General features: G+C 35.3%; 1 protein-coding gene across 14 annotated transcripts in view; it reads left to right on the plus strand.

Annotated features, from left to right (window-relative positions):
• The window catches only part of ABI2 (abl interactor 2), a 169,210-nt gene that overhangs the window by 59,161 nt on the left and 85,798 nt on the right, over positions 1-24,251 (plus strand). For 11 of the 14 annotated variants that reach the window (XR_010410273.1, XR_010410272.1, XR_010410274.1 and 8 more), the window contains exons 2-3: positions 10,350-10,517; positions 22,179-22,355. Coding sequence is in view for 10 of the 14 variants with exons in the window: in XM_045868163.3 (XP_045724119.1) it covers positions 10,350-10,517; positions 22,179-22,355 (345 nt within the window). In the remaining 4 variants the exon portion in view is untranslated. The remainder of the gene's footprint in view (positions 1-10,349; positions 10,518-22,178; positions 22,356-24,251) is intronic. The other 3 variants (XM_064586954.1, XM_064586953.1, XM_064586955.1) reach the window with 1 other exon arrangement.

Raw genomic sequence — 24,251 nt, forward strand, 5'->3', positions numbered from 1 at the left:
AAATTTATAGCAAAAGTTGTAGTCACAAGTATTTACTTACAGATTTTGCTGCTTAGGAACTGCAAAACAACCTCTACTAAAGTGCTGTTAACAGTTTCTTTTACATGAAATAAGATATTTTAGCTTCTTTTGTCATTAATAGGTTAAAGATAAAGTAGAAATTTTGAATCAGTTTTACTGAAATAGTGTCTGTCTACATTTATTCCAGTCTTTATTGAACACTTTATGGGGAAAAAAAGTCTCAAACTTAGTAGATATGCTGCTGAAGTGAGCACAAAAATTTCAAACTTAGAATATCAGCTTTTATTATACCAGGTTCTTATGAAACCTTAATGTCCTTGGATTGACTTATCCATAGTGTAGATGTGCAGCAACCTCAACCCTTTAAAACTTCCTTTTGAATTTAGAAATAACAAGAAAATGGTGATTAGCATAACATAATAAAATAAAATTAAAAAAAGAAAAAAGAAATAACAAAAAACCTTTGAGCCCAAAATAACTTTCAGTAAGCATACAAATGTAAAATACATTTCAGAAATATTTAAAAAAATTGTTTTGGAACTTTTATGCCTTAAAAATATTCCTTAGAGTTGACTAGGACAGAACACTCAATTTTCCGTTCTTTTGTATTAATGCATGTGTTACAGTTAAAAAAAAAAGTTGATGCTTTATTTTTTTCTGACGAGGCAAGTAATACTTGCCTGAAGTAAAAAAAAAAAAAAATTGGACCATATTAAAAATCTTTATTAAAAGACCTAAATAAATTGTATTGCCAGTATTCAGAGAAAACTTATATTAACATTATGGGGCTTATTTTTTTCTTTTTTCTTGTGCGCATATTTACTTATACACAGGCACCTACAGAATTAGGATGATTGTGTTAAAGTTGCTTTGTAACCAGCTCTTTTGAACTTAATTATTTTGTAGCTGTATTTCCATCTCAGTAATTCATAGCAGAACTATTTTCATTACTACATGAATGTACTATATAAATGTATTGTTAATCAGTCTTGTGTTTTTTCCCTTTTGCCATTCACTGTGTCTGTGCCTTCTTTCATATTTGATTATTTTTCTAAGATAGATTTAGAGCTATAAATGTAGTGGAATTTATATAAGCCCAGACCAAAATAGTGAAACCCTTGGAATAGAGATACGTTTTTAGGGTAAGTTATGGCCTGATGAAGGCAGAGAATATTGGTTCATAGTGTCAGACTCAGGTGTATCAGAATATTGTTAGTTGATCATGTGCTGAAGTGGTTCCAGAATTGCTGTATTGAAGGATTGGAGGGGTAGCTATATATTTGAAAATGAATGTTCTTAACATTCAAATCGAGTGGTAGAGGATTTGATAGAGAAATCTGATGGCATCGCTCTCAAATATGCCCATTGGAAATAGGTTAGGGGTAGAATTAATGGCTAAGTAAAAATTACGGATTTCTGAATAAGTTCTGGTTCCAGTATTATAATCTCATGACTTAGAAGCCAAGATGGAATAAGCTTTTTACAAATTAAGAAGAAAAAATATAGATGGTTGTTCATATAGAGAGTTGTTTATATATAGGGTATTTATCATATGAAAAAATTAACTCATGTCCCCATTGTGAGCCTATTTTGGTTATTAATGCAAAGTAATAATGATGTAAAAGTTTCCTGACATTGTTATTTGAAGATTAATAGGGAGTAGAGTTCTTTTTACACACTTACTTAAGACTTGTCATAAAATGGTTTATTTATTTATTTTTAAAAGATTCTATTTATTTATTTGACAGAGAGAGACAGCGAGAGAGGGAACACAAGCAGGGGGGAGTGGGAGAGGGAGAAGCATGCCTCCCGCTGAGCAGGGGGCCTGATGCAGGGCTTGATCCCAGGACCCTGGGATCATGACCCGAGCCAAAGGCAGACGCTCAACGACTGAGCCACCCAGGCGCCCCATAAGATGGTTTGTTTACCTGATTAAAAATATACATATAATACAGGTAATCTGTGGGGATTTTATTTTTCTGAATCAGCTGTGCCATTTTCCTCATACCATCTATTATATTATCCTTATTTCACTGTACTTTTGTTTTTATTCCCCTTGTTTAATTCACTTTAGTAATTTATATGAATCTTTTCCCATAATAGATCCTTGAGAGCAGATACAATGTTTTAAAATCCGGTCTAAGCTCAGTTATATATGTGGTAGATATGTTACATTGAACTTTTTTTTTTTTTTTTTTTGCAACAGTGGCCACACTGCTCTCCTTCACTGTAGCATTATACTCAGCATTTACTTCTATATGTCATTTTTTGTTATTTTTGTTTCACACAGCTTATGGGAAACAGATTTTTGCCTCTTCTATTTAAAGATTATTTATTTATTTGAGAGAGAGAGGGAGAAAGAGAAAGAGCATGTGAGAGCAAGAGAACCTGAGTTGGGAGAAGGGGCAGAAGGAGAGAATTTTCAAGCAGACTCCCTGCTGAGTGCAGACCCTACACTGGGCTCAATCTTAGGACCCCATGAGATCATGAGCTGAGCAGGAACCAAAAGTTGGACATCCTACTGACTGAGCCACCCAGGTGCCCCAAGATTTTTTGCCTCTTCTATTAATGAAAATAGTTGCTGTCTGTGAATTTTGTACAAGAATGAGTATCACAGATAAATGAATTATTTCTAGTTCATTGAATGTAATCTTATTCTGTGGTACCAAGAAAAAAGTATTTATCTCCCTTAGTCTACATGTATTCTGGGGCTATTACCTTAATGTTTACAGGACTATATTTGCATTCTTTTTTCATATTTACATACGAATTGACATAGTAATTTTTTGTTGTTGTTGTTAAGATTTTATTCACTCATTTTAGAGATAGAGAGCATGAGCTGGGGGAGGGGCAGAGGAAGAGGGAGAGAAAATCCTAAGCAGGCTCCACGCCCATACGTGGAGCCCAATGGAGGGCTCCATCTCAGGACCCTGAGATCATGACCTGAGCTGGGCGTTTAACTGACTGAGCCATCCAGGTGCCCCAGAACTGACATAGTAATTCTTAGGCTTGTGTAAAGGACAACCGCATTTATTTATTTATTTATTTATTTATTTATTTATGGACAGACCCCACCCCTTTTTTTAAAAAAAGATTTATTTATTTGAGAGAGCGTGAGGGAGTGGGCAGAGGGAGAGGGAGAGAGAATCTCAAGCAGACTCTGCAACAAGATCGGAGTGCGATGCAGGGCTCCATTCTATGACCCTGAGATCATGACCCCAGTGGAAACCAAGAGTTGGAGGCTCAACTGACTGAGTAACCTAGGTGCCCCAAGGACAAACCCTTTTATTTATTTTTTATTTTTTTATTTTATTTTTTTTAAAGATTTTATTTATTTATTTGAGAGAGAGAGAATGAGAGAGAGCACATGAGAGGGGGGAGGGTCAGAGGGAGAAGCAGACTCCCCTTTGAGCAGGGAGCCCGATGCGGGACTTGATCCCGGGACTCCAGGATCATGACCTGAGCTGAAGGCAGTCGCTTAACCAACTGAGCCACCCAGGTGCCCAGGACAAACCCTTTTAAATGGAAAGAAAGAAATCTGACTGCCTGTGTTAACTTATTTTGAAAAGTACATTTAATTTTTATGCTAATGTTATTTAATGTTCAAACATAAAATTATAATTACAGCTCTCGTAAAAATTATAAATATGTAGTAAATTTATAAACAAAACTACTAAATGAATAAAAATAGGTCAGAAACAGCAATGTCATGGGTGATATTTTGCAAAAACTCAGTTGTCCTTAAAATTTGAATATGGTGGCAGGTTTACTGATTCTTTTGAGCAATATTACAGAGTGTACGGTGGACTTGCCCTGTGGTGGTTCCTTGGAATGAATTAAGTCTCCAAGTTTTTTAAGCAATTGCAAACCCTATAAAAATACTTCCATTTGTTTGTACACCACAGTGTAATGTATATTTGGTCATCATTTGGTGTGAGTGCATTATTTATATATTAACTTTGCCTCTTTTATCTCATTAATTTGCTTTATAATTACAGTAGGGTGATTTGGGCCTAACACAATTGAACCTCAAAGCAGTGCTGAATTTGCTTTGTTTCTTAGTTATTTGGTAATTTATATTATGTAATGTTAATGTGTGAATTTTAAAATTTTGTAAATTATTATGAAAGTAAAAAAATAATACAAAAAATTATTAAAGAGATCTGCTGGTTCCCGGAGAATATCCATGAACTTCCATTTGGGAAAGAGTGATTTAGTATCACTCATAGTTGTTCTTAAATAGGTGTAATCTGATATATTAAAAATCCTACAATCTGTGGCTCTTGTTTGAATAATCTGCTTAGGCATAGTGTGAAAAATTTTGGCAAACATTAGAATAGAAGGGTTGGAGTTTTGTTACCTTTAACTGTAGGGTATCCATGTTAAATTCTTAAAAATAAATTTCAGTTTATAGTATAATTTATAAGCATAATTCCAATTTTAAATAAGTTTAATGACAGTATAATTTTTACACCTTTAAAAAATGTTGATTTTTAATTTTAGGGGCACCTGGGTGGCTCAGTTGGTTAAGTGTCTGACTTCGGCTCAGGTCATAATCTCAGGGTTCTGGGATTAAGCCCTGCGTCCAGCTCCACACTCAGCAGGGAGTCTACTTCTCTCTCTCCCTCTCCCTCTGCCCTTCCCTCTGCTCCTGTGCTTGCTCTCTCTCTCAAATAAAATCTTAAAAAATAAGTTTTAAATTTTAATTTCTAGTATAGTTAACATGCAGTGTTATATTAGTTTCAGGTATACAATATACTCAGCAATTCTATCTATACATTGCTCAGTGCTCATCGTGATAAGTGTGCTCTTAATCCCCTTCACCTATTTTACCCATCTCCCCAACCTGCCTCCCCGAGGTAAGCATCAGTTCTCTATAGTTAAGAGTCTGTTTCAATTTATACATCTTTTGTGATTTATACATCAACATTTGTGAAATTTGACATAGATATGCCTGTCTTGAAAGTAGCTGATAACAGAATCCTGGAATGTATGTTTGTATGTTTGTTTTAAAGACTTTATTTTTTTAGAGCAGTTTTAGATCCACAGCAAAAATGAGAGGAAGGTACAGAGATTTCAACCCCCCCCCCCCACACACACCTGATTGGTACATTTGTTACAATTGATGAACCTGTTGACACATCATTATCACCCAAAGTCCATAGTTTACTTTAGGGTTCATTCTTGTTTTACATTTTGTGGGTTTTTTTTTTTTTTAAGATTTTATTTATTTGACAGAGAGAGAGAACATAAGCAGGGGGAGTGGGAGAGGGAGAAGCAGGCTTCCCGCAGAGCAGGGAGCCCAATGCGGGGCTCGATCCCAGGACCCTGGGATCGTGACCTGAGCTGAAGGCAGACGCTTAACGACTGAGCCACCCAAGTGCCCTGTGGGTTTTGATAAATGTATAATGACATGTATCCATTATGGTATCATACAGAGTATTTTCACTGCTCTAAAAATTCCCTGTGTTCCACCTATTCATCCCTCCCCTGACCAGCCCCTGGCGACCACTGATCTTTTACTGTCTTCATAGTCTTGCCTGTTCTAGAATGTCATATTGTTGGAATCATACAGTATGTAGCCTTTTCAGATTCATCTTTTTTCATTTAGTAATATGCATGTAAGTTTCCTCCATGTCTTTTCATGGCTTGATAACTCATTTCTTTATGCCATTGTATGATGTACCACAGTTTTTATTCATTTACCTATTGAAGGACAGACTTGGATTGTTTCCAACTTTCAGCAGTTATGTATAGAGCTACTGTAAACATTCGTGTATAGGTTTTTGTGTACCCATAAGTTTCCATCTCCTTTGGGTAAATACCAAGGAGCTGGATTACTGGATCATCTGGTAAGAGTATGTTTAGTTTTGTAGGAAACTGCCAACCTGTCATCCAAAGTGGCTGTACCATTTTGCATTCCCTGATGGCATATGATGTGGAGCATCTTTTCATGTGCTTATTTGCCATCTGTATATTTTCTATGATGAGGTGTTCATGAATATCTTTGGCCCATATTTTAATTGAATTTTTTCCTATTGTTGATTTTTAAGAGTTGTTTGTATATTTTGGGTAACAGTCCTTTATCAGATGTCTTTTGTAGATATTTTCTTCCAGTCTATGGCTTGTTGTCTTATTTCTCTTGACATTGTCTTCTGAAGAGTAGAAGTTTTTAATTTTAATGAAGTTTAGCTTATCAATTAATTCTTTCATGGATCATGCCTTTGATTTTGTATCTAAAAAATTATTGCCATACCCAAGGTCACCCAGATATGGGTGTTATGTTCTAGGAGTTTCTCTGTGTTCTAGGAGTTTCATAATTTTACAGTTTACTTTTATGTCTGTAATCCATTTTGAGTTAGTTTTTGTGAAGAGTATAAATTCTGTATCTAGATTCTTTTTTTTTCATTTAGATGTCCAGTTTTTCCAGCACAATTTGTTGAAAAGACTATTTTTGCTCTATTGTATTGCTTTGTTCTTTTGTTAAAGATCAGTTGACTGTATTTATGTGGGTCTATTTCTAGACTCTCTGTTCTGTTCCATGAAACTTTTTTGTCCATTCTTTCACCAGTACCCACACTGTCTTGATTACTGTAGCTGTAGAGTAAATCTTGAAGTTGAGTAGTGTTAGTCTTCCAACTTTGTTGTTCAATATTGTGTTGCCTATTCTATGTCTTTTGCCTCCCCTTGTACATTTTAGAATCAGTTTGTTGATATACACAAAATAATTTGCTGGTATTTTGGTTGGGATTGCATTGACTCTATATTTCAGTTTAGGAAGAATGGACAGCTTGACAGTATTGAATCTTCCAATCCATACATGCACTGTTTTTCCATTTATTTAGTTGTTTGATTTTGTTCATCAGAGTTTTGCCATGTTCCGCATATAGATCTTGCACATATTTACAAAAAAATTTTTTTAAAGATTTTATTGAGAGAGAGAGAGTGCGTGCAAGAGCATGAGGGGGAAGGGAGAGGAAGAGGCAGCAGCAGACTCCCTGCTGAGCAGCGATCCCAATGTGGGGCTCGATCCCGGGACCCTGGGACCATGACGTGAGCCAAAGGCAAACCCTTAACCAACTGAGCCACCCAGTCGCCCCAATCTTGCACATGTTTTATTAGATATATACTTAAGTGTTTTATATTTTTGGTTATTAATGTAAATGGTATTGTGTTTTAAATGTCAAATTCCACTTGCTCACTCCTGGAAAGCAATTGACTTTTGTATATTAACCTTGTATCGTGCCACCTTGCTGTAATCTCTTATTAGCTCCAAGAGTTTTTTTGTCAGTTCTTTTGGATTTCTATATAGGTGATCATGTCATCTGTGTCCTCTCCTCTCAAAGGGTTCCAGGAATAATTTTTTTCTTTTAATATATTAGAAACCATATAGTTGTATTAAATAAAATATATTAGATTCACACATAGTTCAAATAAAGCACTTCAAAATCTACTATGTGCTCCCTGGTCAAAAAAAAGATTACAAGCAATCAAGAAGCATTCTTTTTCTTCTCCTATAATGATCTGAGAGTTGTGCTTTCTTTGGTTTTCAAGACTGAGGCCAACTATTTAGTAAATATGGATGTACAATAAATATGTGCCCTTTTAGGAAAGAGTTAGCTATACTCTGATATCTGTGAAGATTTTTTTTGTTTCAATCTCCTCAGCTGATATTCATGACTTCTATATATTCATGACTTTATGACATAATTGCCATTAGGAGGATACATCAGGATTTTAATGGATTACCAGCTTTTTTTCCTAAAGAGCGATTGGTACAGCAATATGTTTATAAAATTCAGAGTGTTCCTTTGTCTTATTTCAATGATGCCCTGAATACATACTTTATGTTGCAGAAGAAGAATGATGCCCTGAATACATGCTTTATGTTGATTTACATCAATGTTATATCAACCACAAACAGCATCTCTATTTAGGTTTTCTTCATACATTTTACATTATAGGGTCCTCAATCTTCCATAGAAAAGTAGATATACACAGAGTCTATTTAATATAAAAGGGACTTTCATATCTTTGATACAGCATCAATCAGCTACATGATTTCACACATAGACTAGGAACAAAGGCAGAGCATGAAGTGATAATATTTGTTTTTCAAAAAAAATCTCAAATACTATCAATATAAAAAAAAATGCATTGAAAATAATTACATCTTTCCAAATATCCTCTTGATCCTTTGAAGAAGGTGTATTATAAAATTAGGTGTTTTGGGCGCCTGGGTGGCTCAGTTGGTTAAGCGACTGCCTTCGGCTCAGGTCATGATCCTGGAGTCCCGGGATCGAGTCCCGCATCGGGCTCCCTGCTCGGCGGGGAGCCTGCTTCTCCCTCTGACCCTCCCCCCTCTCATGTGCTCTCTGTCTCTCTCATTCTCTCTGTCTCAAATAAATAAATAAAAAATCTTTAAAAAAAAATAAAATAAAATAAAAAAAAAATAAAATAAAATTAGGTGTTTTAATTTTGAATTATTCTGTATAGTAAATACTCTGATTTAGAGTAATGTCTGAAAAGTGTTCATGACTTGCTGCTTTTACTATGAATTCAAGAAAAGTTGTTGATTTTTTTTTCATTGTGCTGAGCTTTTTACTGGTTATGATGCAATGGTGACTTCTAAGCTCCTTACATGCACAATCAGAATCTAGAAAGAAGTCTTTATGTTGTTTGTTTTTTTTTTAAGATTTTTATTTATTTATTTGACAGACAGCGAGAGAGGGAACACAAACAGGGGGAGTGTGAGAGGGAGAAGCAGGCTCCCCACTGAGCAGGGAGCCCGATGTGAGGTTCGATCCCAGGACCCTGGGATCATGACCTGAGCTGAAGGCAGACGCTTAACGATTGAGCCACTGAGGTGCCCCTCTTTATAGTGTTTTTTTAAAAAGTATTTATCTTCGGCCAAATTTGGTTTCAACTCTGTTGTTAATTCAAGTTGAAGAGAGTGAAATTACTAAGGATTAAAATAGAAAAAGAATTTTGCTCTCCCTGGAAAAACATATCTAGGTTGTTAATTTTGACTCCTATATTGTATAGGAGAAGAGAGTGGAACATAGTGGACTTTGAACAGTTAATGACCACTCAGAGAGATAATGACAGTTGTTACATAGAAGGATTTGTAGTTTTAGAAAGTGGTTTTACATTCATTATCTTATTTGGTGTTCACACTGCTTAGAATGGTTAATATAGAGGTTTATTTCCTCTGCTTTGTAACTGAGGAAATTGAGAAACTGTTACTCTTGTCCAAATTGGTATGTTGTAGTAAATAGTAGAGCTTACATGAAGATAAAAGGTTTCTGGTTCAGAGGCTTGTGTACTTTCTACTGAACCACAGTCTTTCTCTAGAACTAGGACAAGAAGATGGTGTCTAGCATTTAGCAGCATAGAATATGTATCTTTACCATTGTTTTGCCTTGGGACCTTGGAAATAATGAATTAACCACTTTTTACTCTGTACTCTGTTTTGATACTTAGCAATTTATGTGTCAGAGTTGTAACACTTAAAATGCTTGAGAAGAAAGGTATCTTTTATTATTTTTTAAAAAGATTTATTTTATTTATTGGTGGGGGGAGAGGGTGAGGAAAGAGGGAGAGGATCTCAAGCAGACTGTGCACTGAGCGTGGAGCCCAATGCGGGGCTTGACTCCACGACCCTGAGACCATGATCCAAGCCAAAATCAGGAGTAGGACACCCAACCAACCGAGCCACTCACGTGCCCCTTTAATTATTTTTATTTTAATTTCTTGTTATTTATCATGACTGTTACCCATTTTTATTTACTTTGTCATTTTTACTTATCATTATCATAATTGTTTTATCATTATTATTCCTTTAATGAGATATTACATTATAGACACATTTTACACTTAGAGTGGAAGGAAAGGACAAATTCAGGAAAGTAGAAAAATGGATGCCAGAATTTATACATTCAAATCAGTGCTACCTTTCCAAACAGTAATCTTGAGAAGCTATATATTTGCTGCCATTGCTCAAAATATCCAGTGGAACTAATTTTTTAAATAATGGCTATAGGATTTTATTTGCATCTATACGAAGAGGTACCTATTCAACATTAAAATATTAGTCAACTCAATCAGTAGTTGTTGGGTTTACATGATATTGGTAATTAACATTCAGAACCTTTTCAAATAGGGTGTGTAGATTCAGAAACAATGGTTGATGATGAGTAATTAACATTCCGAACCTTTTCAAATAGGGTGTGTAGATTCAGAAACAATGGTTTTGATGAGTATTTTTGTAGAGTAGATTGATAGAGTGGGTTATCTTTAAATTAATGATTTTTTTTTCCCCCCCTCAGTCAGCAGATAAGCAGCGAGCTCTAGAAGAAACCAAAGCCTACACCACCCAGTCCTTAGCAAGTGTTGCCTATCTGATAAATACCTTGGCCAACAATGTTCTACAGATGCTGGATATTCAGGCATCCCAGCTACGAAGGATGGAATCTTCAATCAATCATATTTCACAAGTGAGACTACACTGTTTCTCTGTTTTGCCTATGAGGAACACTTTTTAAACACAAGCTATCTGTATAATGCTAGCAGCCTTTACTATGTGACTTAACTCACATGTATGATTTGGAAATACAAATTCAGTATCAGGTTGTTTTTGATTCTTTTTGTGGAGTGATTATCTGTGATTTTTACAGGGAAGGAGACTTTAATGGTTTCTATTAAAATTCAGTAGTCATATTTTCACTTCTTTAAAAATTTTTTTCTCTTGGTAGGATTTTTGTTTATCAGGATGGTACCGTACCTCAATAATGAAAAAAAATTTTTTTTTAAAGATTTTATTTATTTATTTGACAGAGACACAGCGAAAGAGAGAGTAGAAGCAGGGGGGAGTGGGAGAGGGAGGAGCAGGCTTCCCGTGGAGCGGGGAGCCCGGTGTGGGGCTCGATCCCAGGACCCTGGGATCATGACCTGAGCCAAAGGCAGACGCTTAACGCCTGAGCCACCCAGGTGCCCCTCAATAATGAAAATATTAATCTAAGTGAACTTACAGAATTATCTTTTTATAAAACTTTAAAAAATTAATGTTACACTTTTTCCATTTTAAAAGCCATTCTCATAATATATAGAAAAAGAATAGGGCGCCTGAGTGGCTCAGTTGGTTAAGCGACTGCCTTCGGCTCAGGTCATGATCCTGGAGTCCCGGGATCGAGTCCCACATCGGGCTCCCTGCTCAGCGGGGGATCTGCTTCTCCCTCTGACCCTCTTCCCTCTCGTGCTCTCTGTCTCTCATTCTCTCTCTCAAATAAATAAATAAAATCTTTAAAAAAAAAAAAAAAAAAAAAAAAAAAAAAAGAATAAAATGGAAAAGAAACCCTTTTTCTACTGTTCAAACTTTTTACCTTTACTACTTTGCTTTACTTTGTTCCAATACTTTTTTCTTATAAATAGTTTTTAAAATGTAGCTGTGATTATATTATGTATAGAATTTTGGATTTTAGTCTTTTAACTTACTATGATAACAGACATCTTCCCATGATGTTAAAAGCTCTTCATGAACATTTTCAATGGCTGCATAATGTTGCATGTGTATGTCATTGCTCTCATAACCATTTCTGTATTTTGGAGCCATTTAAATACTTCGGTGAAGGGACATCTGGGTGGCTCAGTCAGTTAAGCATCGGCCCTCAGCTCAGGTCATGATCCCAGAACCTGGGATCGAGTCCCACATCGGGCTCCCTGCTCAGCGAGGAGTCTGCTTCTCCCTCTGCCTGCTCTGCCTGCCGCTCTTCCTGCTTGTGCTCTTTCTCTCTCTGACAAATAAATAAATAAAAACCTTAAAAAAAAATTAAATAAATACTTCAGTGAAAAGCGAATTTGTAATTGCAAAATGAATTTTAAAAAACATTAAAAAGATAAAGGTTTTGATCTGTCTGCTTCTCTTTGTTGAGATCTTTGGAGCTTTTCTAGTTTAGCACTCTTGTTATTTGAGTAACTTGATGTAGTATTAATTTTTTTTTTTAATATTATTTATTTATTTGTCAGAGAGCACAAGCTGGGAGAGTGGCAGGCAGAGGGAGAAGTAGGCTCCCGATGTGGAACACAATCCCAGGACCCTAGGATCGTAACCTGAGCCGAAGGCAGATGCTTAACTGACTGAGCCACCCAGGCGTCCCTTGATGTAGTATTCAACACTCTTTTATACCTAGATGATTAGAACTCTTCTGGAATAAGAAGTTTTAAAATGTGCATTATAAAAAAGTGTACATTATATTTTCTTTTTGTTTATCTTAAGAGTTTAGGACTCTTCTGAAGTTGACTAATCTAACAATTATTCAAAGTCTGAACCTTAACTTATGTAATTAAATAAAATACAGTCCAGATAATCAAATCAGATATGGGAGGACTCACTTATATTTCTGTTGTTTGAGAGTTCATCAGATTAATTTAGGGGGATTTTGTGTTATTTAATACTAAATTTAATCCTAAATATGAATTTGCCATGGTAAGGTTTTCTTTATATCCCATATAAACTTCTTTTAAAAAATATTTTATTTGAGAGAGAGAGTCAGAGAGAGCATGAGATAGGGGAGGGTTAGAGGGAGAAGCAGGCTCCCTGCTGAGCCGAGACCGATGTGGGACTCAATCCCAGGACCCTGAGATCATAACCTGAGTGGAAGGCAGATGCTTAACCGCCTGAGTCACCCAGGCGCCCCTAAATTTTTTTTTTTTAAGTAGGCTCCATGCCCAGTGTGGAGCTCAATGTGGGGCTTTGAACTCATGACCCTGATCAAGACCCGACTGAGCCACCCAGGTGTTCCCCCCATATAAACTTCTCTAGACTTTGTATAATTTGCTGCTTTTATTGTATTGCTGTGTCTCTTAAAGTAAAAAAGGAAACCTGCAAAGAATTGGTGAGTTTTTGTTATTTTTTTTTAATTGGTGAGTTTTAATGAATGAGAGGTAAATTTTATTCTGGAGAGACCCCTTAGAAGAAATAATGATGAAATGGATGAACTTGGTTTTCTATAGGAATGTTGACAAATTGCTAATCTGATAGAGAATTTTGAATTTACACTTGAAAGTCTTAAAATTTCTGCATATTTGAAGTCTTAGCAAAGGATCTAAAATAGAAGAAAAGTGCAAATGCAGAAGAAAAATTAATATATTAGGGTTCCTAAAGAAGATGAACAGCTTATTATTAGTTTGTAAGAGAGAGTAGGAAGATTGTGAAGGTAGAAGACAATAAGCAAATGACAGTGAAAGATAATCATCTATTTATTTATTTTTTATTTTTTTAATTTTTTTAAAGATTTTATTTATTCATGAGAGATAGAGAGAGAGAGAGAGGCAGAGGGAGAAGCAGGCTCCCCGCGGAGCAGGGAGCCCGATGCGGGACTCGATCCCAGGACCCTGGGATCATGACCTGAGCTGAAGGCAAACGCTTAACCGACTGAGCCACCCAGGCGTCCCAATCATCTATTTTTTTAAAGTAATCACCCATACCCAGTGTGGGGCGCAATTGAACTCATGACCCCGAGATCAAGAGTCAGATGCTCTACTGACTGAGCCAGCCATGTTCCCTAATAAATAATTATGTTTTTTGATTAGAATTCTGTACTACTTTGGTAGAGAAGAGTAGCAGTCTTGAGGAGGAAAGTGAGTAAGTCTACCCTAAGTTGTAATTATATGTATTAGTTAATGAGAACACTTTATTTTTGAGTAGCATATAAATCTACATGTAATTAATAGGTCTAATTAATGCTGTCTTTTAAAGTATTTTAATGAAATAAGTGAAAAATGGGAGAGGTGAATGGATAGAGATTTAGTAGGTCAGAAATAACAGGGGCTTGAGTCAGAGCCCTGAATATGTTGAATCTTCTTTTTAAAAATTATTTATTTATTTATTTATTTAATTTTTATTTGTTTTGAATCATCTTCATTTGAAGTTGAACAATCCCTGGATGGGTGAGGGATCTGCAGCTGTCCAACACCTGTTAAGTCTATACAAAATAGTATGTTGGGTGAGAGGTTGAATAGGAGAAATGGGGTGATGAAGGCTATATCTAAGAAATCAGTAATTTTTAAAAAAATTACATATTTTTTTATCATTTGCTTTAAGGATTGAAATATTTTTCAATTATGTTTAATGTACAGGTAGAGTCCTTTGTTTTGAAAGTCAATTGAACCTCCAAACTTTTATACTTTCTAAACTGAAAGATTATAGTATGTGAAAATATTTTCTGTTTACAAGACAAATACTCAGTAAATACTCTAAATACAAGGATTGGCAAGCTTTTTCTGTAAAGGGCCAGATAGTCAATATTTTAGGCTTTGTGGGCCAGATATGGGGTATCAGTCTCATTCTTATCTCTGTATGTTTTTAAACAACTAATTAAAAATGTAAAAAACTATTTTTAGCTTGTAGATGATATAAAAGCAGTCTGCAGGCCAGATTTGGCATGTAAGCTGTAGTTTGCAAGCCCTTGTTCTAAAATACTGTTTTTTCCAAATGTTTGGTACTTATATTTTTTATTATTCTTATGCTTCATTAAAAATATTATGTTTTTAGAGGGAGCCGGGACGTTCTCACAATACCTTGAGACTAGATTTTTTTTTTTCCCCCAATTTGAGCAAAAATATTAGGTTCTAAGAATTTAGAGAGACGATTGGGTTGAAGAAGCAAAGAAATGGAGGTTCAGTTAGGTCAAAGACAAGATCACATGTTTGTTGGAATGGTAGTAGGTATCAAGAGTTGTTTTGTAAAGGTTGTCTGGTAGAGTGGTTGAGGACTAGGAGATATGAGATTCTGAGGTATCTGATTTCTTTCCTTATCAATATCTTTTTCCTGTCTCCTGGGTCAAAACCTTATCACTTTTCAGCTTCCTGTGTTCTAGCTATTTTTCCATAGGTTTGGGAGTGGGGAGGGTCAGGGGTCTAGGTTTTACTTTGGTTCTTCTGCTGACTTGCCTGATATTTTACCTACTTGAACTTCAGTTTTCTCGTTTGTAAAATGGTAGGACTGATTAGATGGTTTCTGAGCTATCTTCCATTTTGAATTATTTTTTCTTTTGAGATTCTCACAAATGAACTTGATTTATATTTGCTTTTTTTCTTTCTATTCTGCTGGCTTTGCTATTCACCTCAATCTGTGCCCCACCTACCTCAACCTTCTATCACTCTGATGTAACAACTATTTTCTTTTTTTTTAATCAAAAAATTTTTAAAGATTTTATTTTATTTATTTTTTTACTGTATATTTATTTTATTTTATTTTTTTATTCTTATGTTAATCCCCATACATTACATCATTAGTTTTAGATGAAGTGTTCCATGATTCATTGTTTGTGCGTAACACCTAGTGCTCCATGCAAAATGTGCCCTCCTCAATACCCACCACCAGGCTAACCCATCCTCCCACCCCCCTCCCCGTAACAACTATTTTCTAATTAGAATCTGAGGATGGGAATTCCATTGACTCTACCAATTATGTATCATGAAGATGTATCAGGAACATACATAGTTGTGTTGTGTTCAACACAACAGAGTAGTAACTCCTCCTCTAAATGTCAAAGGTTTTGAAAAACAGGATAGAATTGATTATGAATATTTAGTATCAGACTTTTTTTTGTAGTAAATGGATAATATGGCATTAAGTAGTGTACTAATTTATACCACACTCACCATCAGGAGTATTAGGATAGGTTCTTGATATGGATTACCTTAGGTATTTTAAGGATCACAATTTTATTATTTTTTAAGATTTTTATTTTTAAGTAATCTATTATACCCATTGTGGGGCTCGCACTTAGAACCCTGAGATCATGCTCCACTGAGTGAGCCAGCCAGGTGCCCCAAGGATGGCAGATTTGTTATTTTTTTAAGATTTATTTTATTTTTTAAATAAATGATTCTAATACTTTCTTCTTCAAGATTTTTTTTTTTAAAGATTTTTATCCATTTATTTGACAGAGAGAGAGTGAGAGAACCGAAGTAGGGGAAGTGGCAGAGGGAGAAGAAGAAGCAGGCTCCTCGCTGAGCAGGGAGCCTGACATAGGGCTCAATCCCAGGACTCTGGGACCATGACCTGAGCCGAAGGCAGATGCTTAACCGACTGAGCCACCCAGATGCCCCCAAAATTCAATTTTAAATTAAGGAACTCCTACTAAAGGCTATCAATATGTAATTATGCATAGAAAGTAGGATTTATACAGTTCTTAACTTATGTATAGTTTATATCATTTTATTAAAAAATGAATAACTGAAAATTACCATTTAGTAGTAACTAATTTGTTTTATGGAAGATGAATAATTTAAAGCATATTTGTCATTTAAATAAGTAAATGCTTATTTGAAACATTAACTTACTAATAAAAAAATGGAGACATACTTGAAAACATCCGACTTAGTTGAGTTAATCCACTGTAGCTATTTGCAGATGTTTTCCCACAGAGATAGATGGTCAGCTGCCTGAGGTAGTGCTGTGCAGTACAGTCAACTCTCGATTATCTGTGTTCATGGGACACAACAGTGCATGGATAATCCTAAAACGAAGTACTTTATACGGTACCTTCTTGATATCTGTTGTGGCCTGTGTATGTGCTTGGATGCATGAAGGAGATGTGAGAATGGGTCTCAGGCTTGCAAGGGAGCTGGGAGCCAGTATGACTATCTCAAGGTGATAGGTGTTTTAGAGGCCTTTGGTTTGGCACTGCATAGCTGAGGTGTCATGGGGGGAGCCTGCAGCATGTGAGATCAGACTTGGCAGTCGCAATGAGAAGAATAGAGAAACAAATTGATAAGGATCTGTTAATAAGAGTAGTCCACACAGTTCCAGTGATACGACTTGGTGTGTTTTTGGTTAACAGGTAGCAAAAAACAATGGTGTTTATTAGAAGTGTACTTGCATTAGTTTCGGTAGTCTTTGCTTTTCAAACACATTTTTTTTTTTAAAGATTTTATATATTTATTCATGAGAGATAGAGAGAGAGAGGCAGAGGGAGAAGCAGGCTCCCCGTGGAGCAGGGAGCCCAATGCGGGACTCAATCCCAGGACCCTGGGATCATGACCTGAGCCGAAGGCAGACGCTCAACCGACTGAGCCACCCAGGCGTCCCTCAAACACATTTTTTACTTGCCACAGATAAGTGCTATTATTGAGACCTTTACTAAATAAGAATAAATTTATTGTCATGTAACTAGTTACTTCAGAAATCCAGGACAAATTTAGAATACTTTTTACTTACTATTAAAATTATTCCTAAATATCAATGTTGAACTTGTACTTCCAAAATTTAACTTCAATGCATTCTAGTTTTGTAATGTCAAAGAATATTATGAAGGCAAATGCAGTGGTGATTAGTGAAAACTATGAATTTAAGAAAAACAGAGTAGCCATATTTTTTAATTAAAAACTTCATAGGAGCTTTACAAAAATTCTTTTAAAACTGACAGTTGGCTGTGAGTTGATGAGTGCTGAAGCTGGATGTTAGGTATATATAGAGAGGGGAGTGTTCATTCTATTACTCTGTCTAGTTTGAATATGATTTTCCCCAAAGGAAAGCTTTGAAAATTTGAAGTGGGTGATTGCTGAAAATTTCAGAATGTTGTGGACCAAATTTTCTCCTCCTTTGTTCTCTGTTGTTATTCAGACGCCAAATAAAACCATAGCTATTTTCTGAATATATATTTGATTTTTGTTCACAAGAACTCCTACAGTTCAACCTAGTATGGTAGTAGGATGGCAAGAATACAAATCATGCTCTTTGATTTTCTTACCATTTATTACTTTTTTTATTGTAGATGTTTTTAAAAAGCTAACAACACCAAATATCTGTACTTAGCCAGTCACTAGAGACATTAATCTCTTAAGTGAGCTCTTGTAACAAGTTTGGAAACAATTGGTATTTGAGAGTGCATAATGTAAGGACAAGTGATTTGTCTTTCCTCTACATCATTGGTTCTCAAGCAGGGAGTTATTCCCCCCACGGGGACATTTGGCAATGTCAGACATTTTTGGTTATCACAACTTGGTTTGGAGGAGTGCTACAGGTCTACTGGGATACTTCTTCACATCATACAATACTCAGGACAGCCTCCCACAACAAAAAATTATCAAAATGTCAAGAGTGTTGCTGTTGAGAAACCCTGCTCTAGTTTTTCTAAGATGTAGGAATTCTTTTAGAGTAGACAACTAGGAATATATAACCAAACTAAATTCTTTTGATTTTCCATGGATGTATGCTGTTAAGAATTACGTTTTAAACATGCCTTCAGTTTTTACTGAGAATTAATATAAGAAGCAACATTTTTCTCTTCAAAATTCCTCCAACCAATTCCTTTTAAAGTTTAGTGCTGGGAAAATTGTCCTTCCTGATGAAGGGATATGTTTTCTTGTAACTCATTGTTTGCACTTTGCCTTCCCTCCCAAGAAGCTGTAAGAGCCCAGAGATCTTTTCCTTTGCTATATTGGTTTTTGTTTTATCCTTAGTGTAATGATCTGCGGGTTTGGGCTGTTTGTGTGCTTATAAAGTGAACAAAAAAGTAGTATGTAAGTGCCTCCAGTCCCCAGGCTTGATCGGATGTTTTCAGTGCTTTTTAAAAAAAGTCTCAATTTTTTCAGACAGTTAAAAAATATGTGCTTATTATAAAATGTAACCGTATATTAATGCAGATATGGAAAGTTGCTTCCCCATTTTTATTCTCTGGAAATTTATTAATATTTTCACCACAAAAATTTGAAATTGAATTTTAATTTGCAGTAAACTTAGAATTCTACTATGGGTGGTTGGGTTTGCATTCTTATGGTTTTTTTTTTTTTTTTTAAGATTTTATTTATTTATTTGTCAGAGAGAACACATGCAGAGGGAGAAGCAGGCTCCCTGTTGAGCAGGGAGCCTGAGAGTCTAATGTGGGACTCAATCCCAGGACCCTGGGATCATGACCTGAGCCAAAGGCAGACGCTTAACCAACTGAGCCACCTAGGCGTCCCTTACAGTTTCATTTTTGAATAGGATAATTACATTTCTAAAAACTGGAATAGAAACAATGTCTCAAGAAGATTACATTCTCTGATAATTTTTCTCTTATTGATATGGTGAAGACCAGTTATAAAAAATAGGTATCCAAAAAAGTACCGTATTTTCTTTGGTTTTTGTTTATTTTGAAGCATAGTTAATACATATGAAATCTTCCTAGCCCATATTTTGAATGATTCAGGATGACTCATAAAAAATTATTCAAAATGAGATTTTTATTTCTCTGAAGTTTTAAATACCAACATTATCACTAATATATAAATTTCTTTTTTTCTGTTACAGTAGCTCTCCCAAGTAGAAAGGAAAGCAGATTTTGTAATTTTTTTTTTTTAAAGATTTTATTTATTTATTTGAGACAGAGAGAATGAGAGACAGAGAGCATGAGAGGGAGGAGGGTCAGAGGGAGAAGCAGACTCCCCGCTGAGCAGGGAGCCCGATGCGGGACTCGATCCCGGGACTCCAGGATCATGACCTGAGCTGAAGGTAGTGGCTTAACCAACTGAGCCACCCAGGCGCTCAGATTTTGTAATTTTTTACTTAACATGCTCAGAAAAAGCTCAAAGATTATTTTTGCCTTAAAAAGAAATATTTAAAATGATAAGGTTACTACCTTGGCCAGTCTTTCATTTGATGCTTCATTTAGATACTAGTTGTGAAGTTTATGGATACTGTTGCTTTTAAAATCTTTTGGTTGAAATAGGAGGCTTTGAATTTGTTTCAAGTTCCCTTCGTACCTTGAGTAGTTTAGAGGAATAATCAGCTTTCAGATTTCTTTCTTTCTTTTTTTTTTTTTTTTAAGATTTTATTTATTTGAGACAGAGAGAATGAGAGAGAGAGAGCACATGAGAGGGGGGAGGGTCAGAGGGAGAAGCAGGCTCCCTGCCGAGCAGGGAGCCCGATGCGGGACTCGATCCAGGGACTCCAGGATCATGACCTGAGCCGAAAGCAGTCGCTTAACCAACTAAACCACCCAGGCGCCCATTCTTTCTTTTTTTTTTTTTTAATTTTATTTATTTATTTATTTATTATTTTTTTATTTTTTTAGTATTTATTTGACAGAGAGAGAGACAGCGAGAGAGGGAACAAGCAGGGGGAGTAGGAGAGGGAGAAGCAGGCCTCCTGTGGAGCAGGGAACCCGATGCGGGGCTCTATCCCAGGACCCTGGGATCATGACCCGAGCCGAAGGCAGACGCCTAACAAGTGAGCCTCCCAGGCGTCCCCCCCCTTTTTTTTTTTTTTAAGATTTTATTTGTTTATTTGAGAGAGAGGAGAGAGGGAGAGTGAGAGGGAGAAGCAGACTCCCCACCGAGCAGAGAGCCTGAAGTGGGACTTGATCCCAGGACCCTGAGATCATGACTTGAAGCAAAGGCAGATGCTTAACCGACTGAGCCACCCAGGCACCCCCGCTTTCAGATTTCTTAAAGTGATATTTAATACTGTCATAATGGTTATCATCTTTTCTTTTCATTTCTATGTTATTACCTGGTTCCATTTTCAGAGAGGGGAAAGTGAAGTAGGACTGGGGAGGAATTAGTGTCTGTTAATTGCTGCTTGTGCTAGGAATGGTGTGAGAGATATGAACAATTTTAGTGAGGTTTTTTCCAACTTTTTTGACTGCAACGCACAGTAAAAAATGTATTTTACATTGCATCCAGTACACCATTTCTTTATATCTTTATATAACAAATAAATGTTACAGGAAAAAATACTATATGTATATACAGTCTAGTATTTCTGTTCTTTTTCATTTAAAATCATTGCTCTTTACATTCCACTAAATTACAACCTGCTCTTTGAAAAATGCTGTTTAAATGTATTAGCTATCTGTGTTTGTGCAGAAATTCACCATCTTTTAGCAAATAGAAGACTGAGTAAAAACATATTTATCCTATGTGAACATTTAACAAATAGGATAAATTAATGAAGTATTTTGTAAGTATTTGTCATGATAAAATATAAGCAAACTTAAGGTTTTTTTTGTAAAAAGATGACTGTTTTTATATATATGTATATATTTTTAAAGATTTTATTTATTTGACAAAGAGAGACACAGTGAGAGAGGGAACACAAGCAGGGGGAGTGGGAGAGGGAGAAGCAGGCTTACCCACGGAGCAGGGAGCCCGATGGGGGGCTCAATCATAGGACCCTGGGATCATGACCTGAGCCAAAGGCAGATGCTTAATGACTGAGCTACCCAGGCACTCCGACTATTTTTATATTTTTATATTTATATTTTGTATTTATAATTTAGGCCTCTCTCTCCTTTTTTTTTTTGTAAATAAAAAGGCATTTGAACACCAATGGAAATTATACTAACAGGTTATTTTAAAATGTAACCAAATTTATACCTGGGGCTTTCTTTATCATTATGTTAGTTTAAATATTAATGGATGGGAAAAAATTAGCATTCTTTAACCCAAGGGTTGGCACACTTCTGTAAAGGCCCAGCTAAGAAATATTTTAGGTTTTGCAGGCTATGCACTTTGTTTTAACTACTCATCTCTGCCCTTGTAGTGTGAAAATATGTAACAAGTAGAATAGCTGTGGTCCAATAAAATTTTATTTATAGAAACTGAAATTTGAAGTCTGTCTAATTTTCACATGTCATGACATTATTTTTCTTCTGCCTTTTTTTTTCTTTCTTTTTTTAAAAGATTATTTATTTTATTTATTTGAGAGAGAGAGAATGAGAGAGAGCACATGAGAGGGGTGAGGGTCAGAGGGAGAAGCAGACTCCCTGCTGAGCAGGGAGCCCGATGCGGGACTCGATCCAGGGATTCCAGGATCATGACCTGAGCCAAAGGCAGTCACTTAACCAACTGAGCCACCCAGGCGCCCCTTTTCTTCTGACTTTTAAAAACCATTAAAACATGTAAACACTACTCCTGGGTTGTAAAAAACAAAACAAAAAACCACTTCAGGTTGTTAAAAACAGGTTGTGGGCCAGATTTGGTCTGCCAGCCATGATTTGCCAACCCTTGTTTTAGCCTAAGAATGGAGAAAGCCAGTAGGTCCAAAAAGGACAAAATTTAGCAGTTGGGGTTAAGTATATGAATAATGATGTTAAATCTATGAGCATTTATATTTTGATTTTTCTGGGCAATAGAGCTATACATTTTTATGTTGTGTTTATATTTTGCAGACCGTTGATATTCATAAAGAGAAAGTTGCAAGAAGAGAGATCGGTATTTTGACTACCAATAAAAACACTTCAAGGACACATAAGATTATTGCTCCAGCCAATCTTGAACGACCAGTTCGTTATATTAGAAAACCTATTGACTATACAATTCTAGATGATATTGGACACGGAGTAAAGGTAAGTATAATTTTTGTCAACCTTTTAAAAACAATAGTCCATGATGGAACTAACTCTTTAGAAAATTAAGCTTTTGTCTTTTCTTTCCTGGAGGCCCAAGTTTTGGCCCAGTTGTGGTTCTGAAGATTCCTTGCTGCTATAACTATTTTATCCTTCTTGCTGCTTCTTAGTGCTGTGTTTTCAGGTTTTAAACAGCCATCTTTAAATGAATTGCGTTTACTTAACCAGTTATGAGACTACCTCATATAGATCGGGCAAATAAGTGTGGTCTAATTTTTCTAATCTTTTAATGATTTAATATGACTGATTAAAAAATTACTCAGCATGTTCTTAAAGTATCTACCTTATCTCAAACATTTATCAACAAAGCTTTCGCATTTTCAGAAGGAACATGTATAAACAATCATGTGCTTTGAAACGTTCTAAAATAATTTTAACATTTTGGGTGAGAATAGTGTAGATAAAGGTAATATGTGAATTAATATTTCCACTGCTTTTGAGTATGTAGCCATTATATATTTTGGCTATTTTTTTTTAATGTATTAGAGTGTCTGCTGTATATGTGTAGTGCCATGATCAAAACTGAGGTGCATATAAATTTCATTTACATTGGTATTTATACTTAAACTATTTGGAGCTTCCTCTAAGTATTAAGTTACTTAAAGCTTTCATCTTAATCAGTGATTTGAAAGGCAATGACTTATCAAATGTGACTTAGAATAAATATTTACATACGTGAGAAACTATAGTTTATACAGTTGATGTATGTCTATATAAGCAAATTTAAACTAAAAAAAATACCCTACTACTATGGCTAGAAATCAGTTAAATGTAAATTTAATGTAGATCTAGGTAAAAGAAAACATACAGTGTAAACTTTAAAAAAATTTTTTTCTTAGAATTTTGATATAAGCACTATTTGCAATTTGATATTTAATTTTATAAAATATTTAAAATTTTATAATTTTGAGATTTATTCAAGGCTAATAACTGCTAATAGAAAATTTTAGGGTAATGCCAGAATCTAATTACAAAAGGCACTAAGAGTATAAAACATAATATTTGTGCTTGTCCACTTATATAATAAACACATGATTTCCTTCCCACTCCAATTCTTTCTTAATTCAAGTAAAGGGTTGTTCTTTTGGGACTCTGTAGTCTTTCTTGTTATTTGGACTTTTAGTGTTTAGGGGTCACTATTTGAAGAAATTTTTAATAAAGTTAAGTTTTTGAATAAAACAATGTCATATAATTTCATCAAAAAAACCCTCCTGTTCATGACACATTCTGCTTTGACCACTCTTTCTATGATCTACTGAAACATTATTTTTTAATGCTGAATGCTTAACTTGTTTTTTCTTTGTTTTTTCCTTTCTCTTCACATCCTGAAGTTCCAACTAACCTTTCAATGCTTTTTTTCCTTACCTCTTTTATTTGCTCCATTTATGCATTAAGTGGTTGCTTAGATTTAAGGTAAGAGATTCCAGGGCTGGATTTCCATTCTTTGTTCTTATGTAGAATATTGCATATGGGGAGTGAAGAGATATTTGGCACTTGGCCTTCTAAAATCAACAAATAATTCCTCTTTTTAATTTTTAAAAATTTTTGTCATGCAACTCTGTGGTGTGTCTTCATGTTCTGTGAGGGCAGATTTTTTGTCTGTTTTGTTCACCACCCTGTCCTGTGTGCCTAAAACAGTGCCTGATGCATACATTAGGTGCTTAATAAATGTTTTTGAATAAATGCTTATTTTGCAATGTTAATATATTTTGTGAAACTAAAATATAAGTTACCCTATCATAAAATGTCATTATGAAGTAAAATTAGGTGGACTTTTGTAAATGTAGAATTTATTTTATGGATTGGAGGGCCAATTAATGTGCTTTATTTAACCCT

Source organism: Mirounga angustirostris, unplaced genomic scaffold (genome assembly GCF_029215605.1).
Source record: "Mirounga angustirostris isolate CCGP_5_RB_7025 unplaced genomic scaffold, mMirAng1.0.hap1 SCAF_3, whole genome shotgun sequence".
Taxonomy (NCBI): Eukaryota; Metazoa; Chordata; class Mammalia; order Carnivora; family Phocidae; genus Mirounga; species Mirounga angustirostris.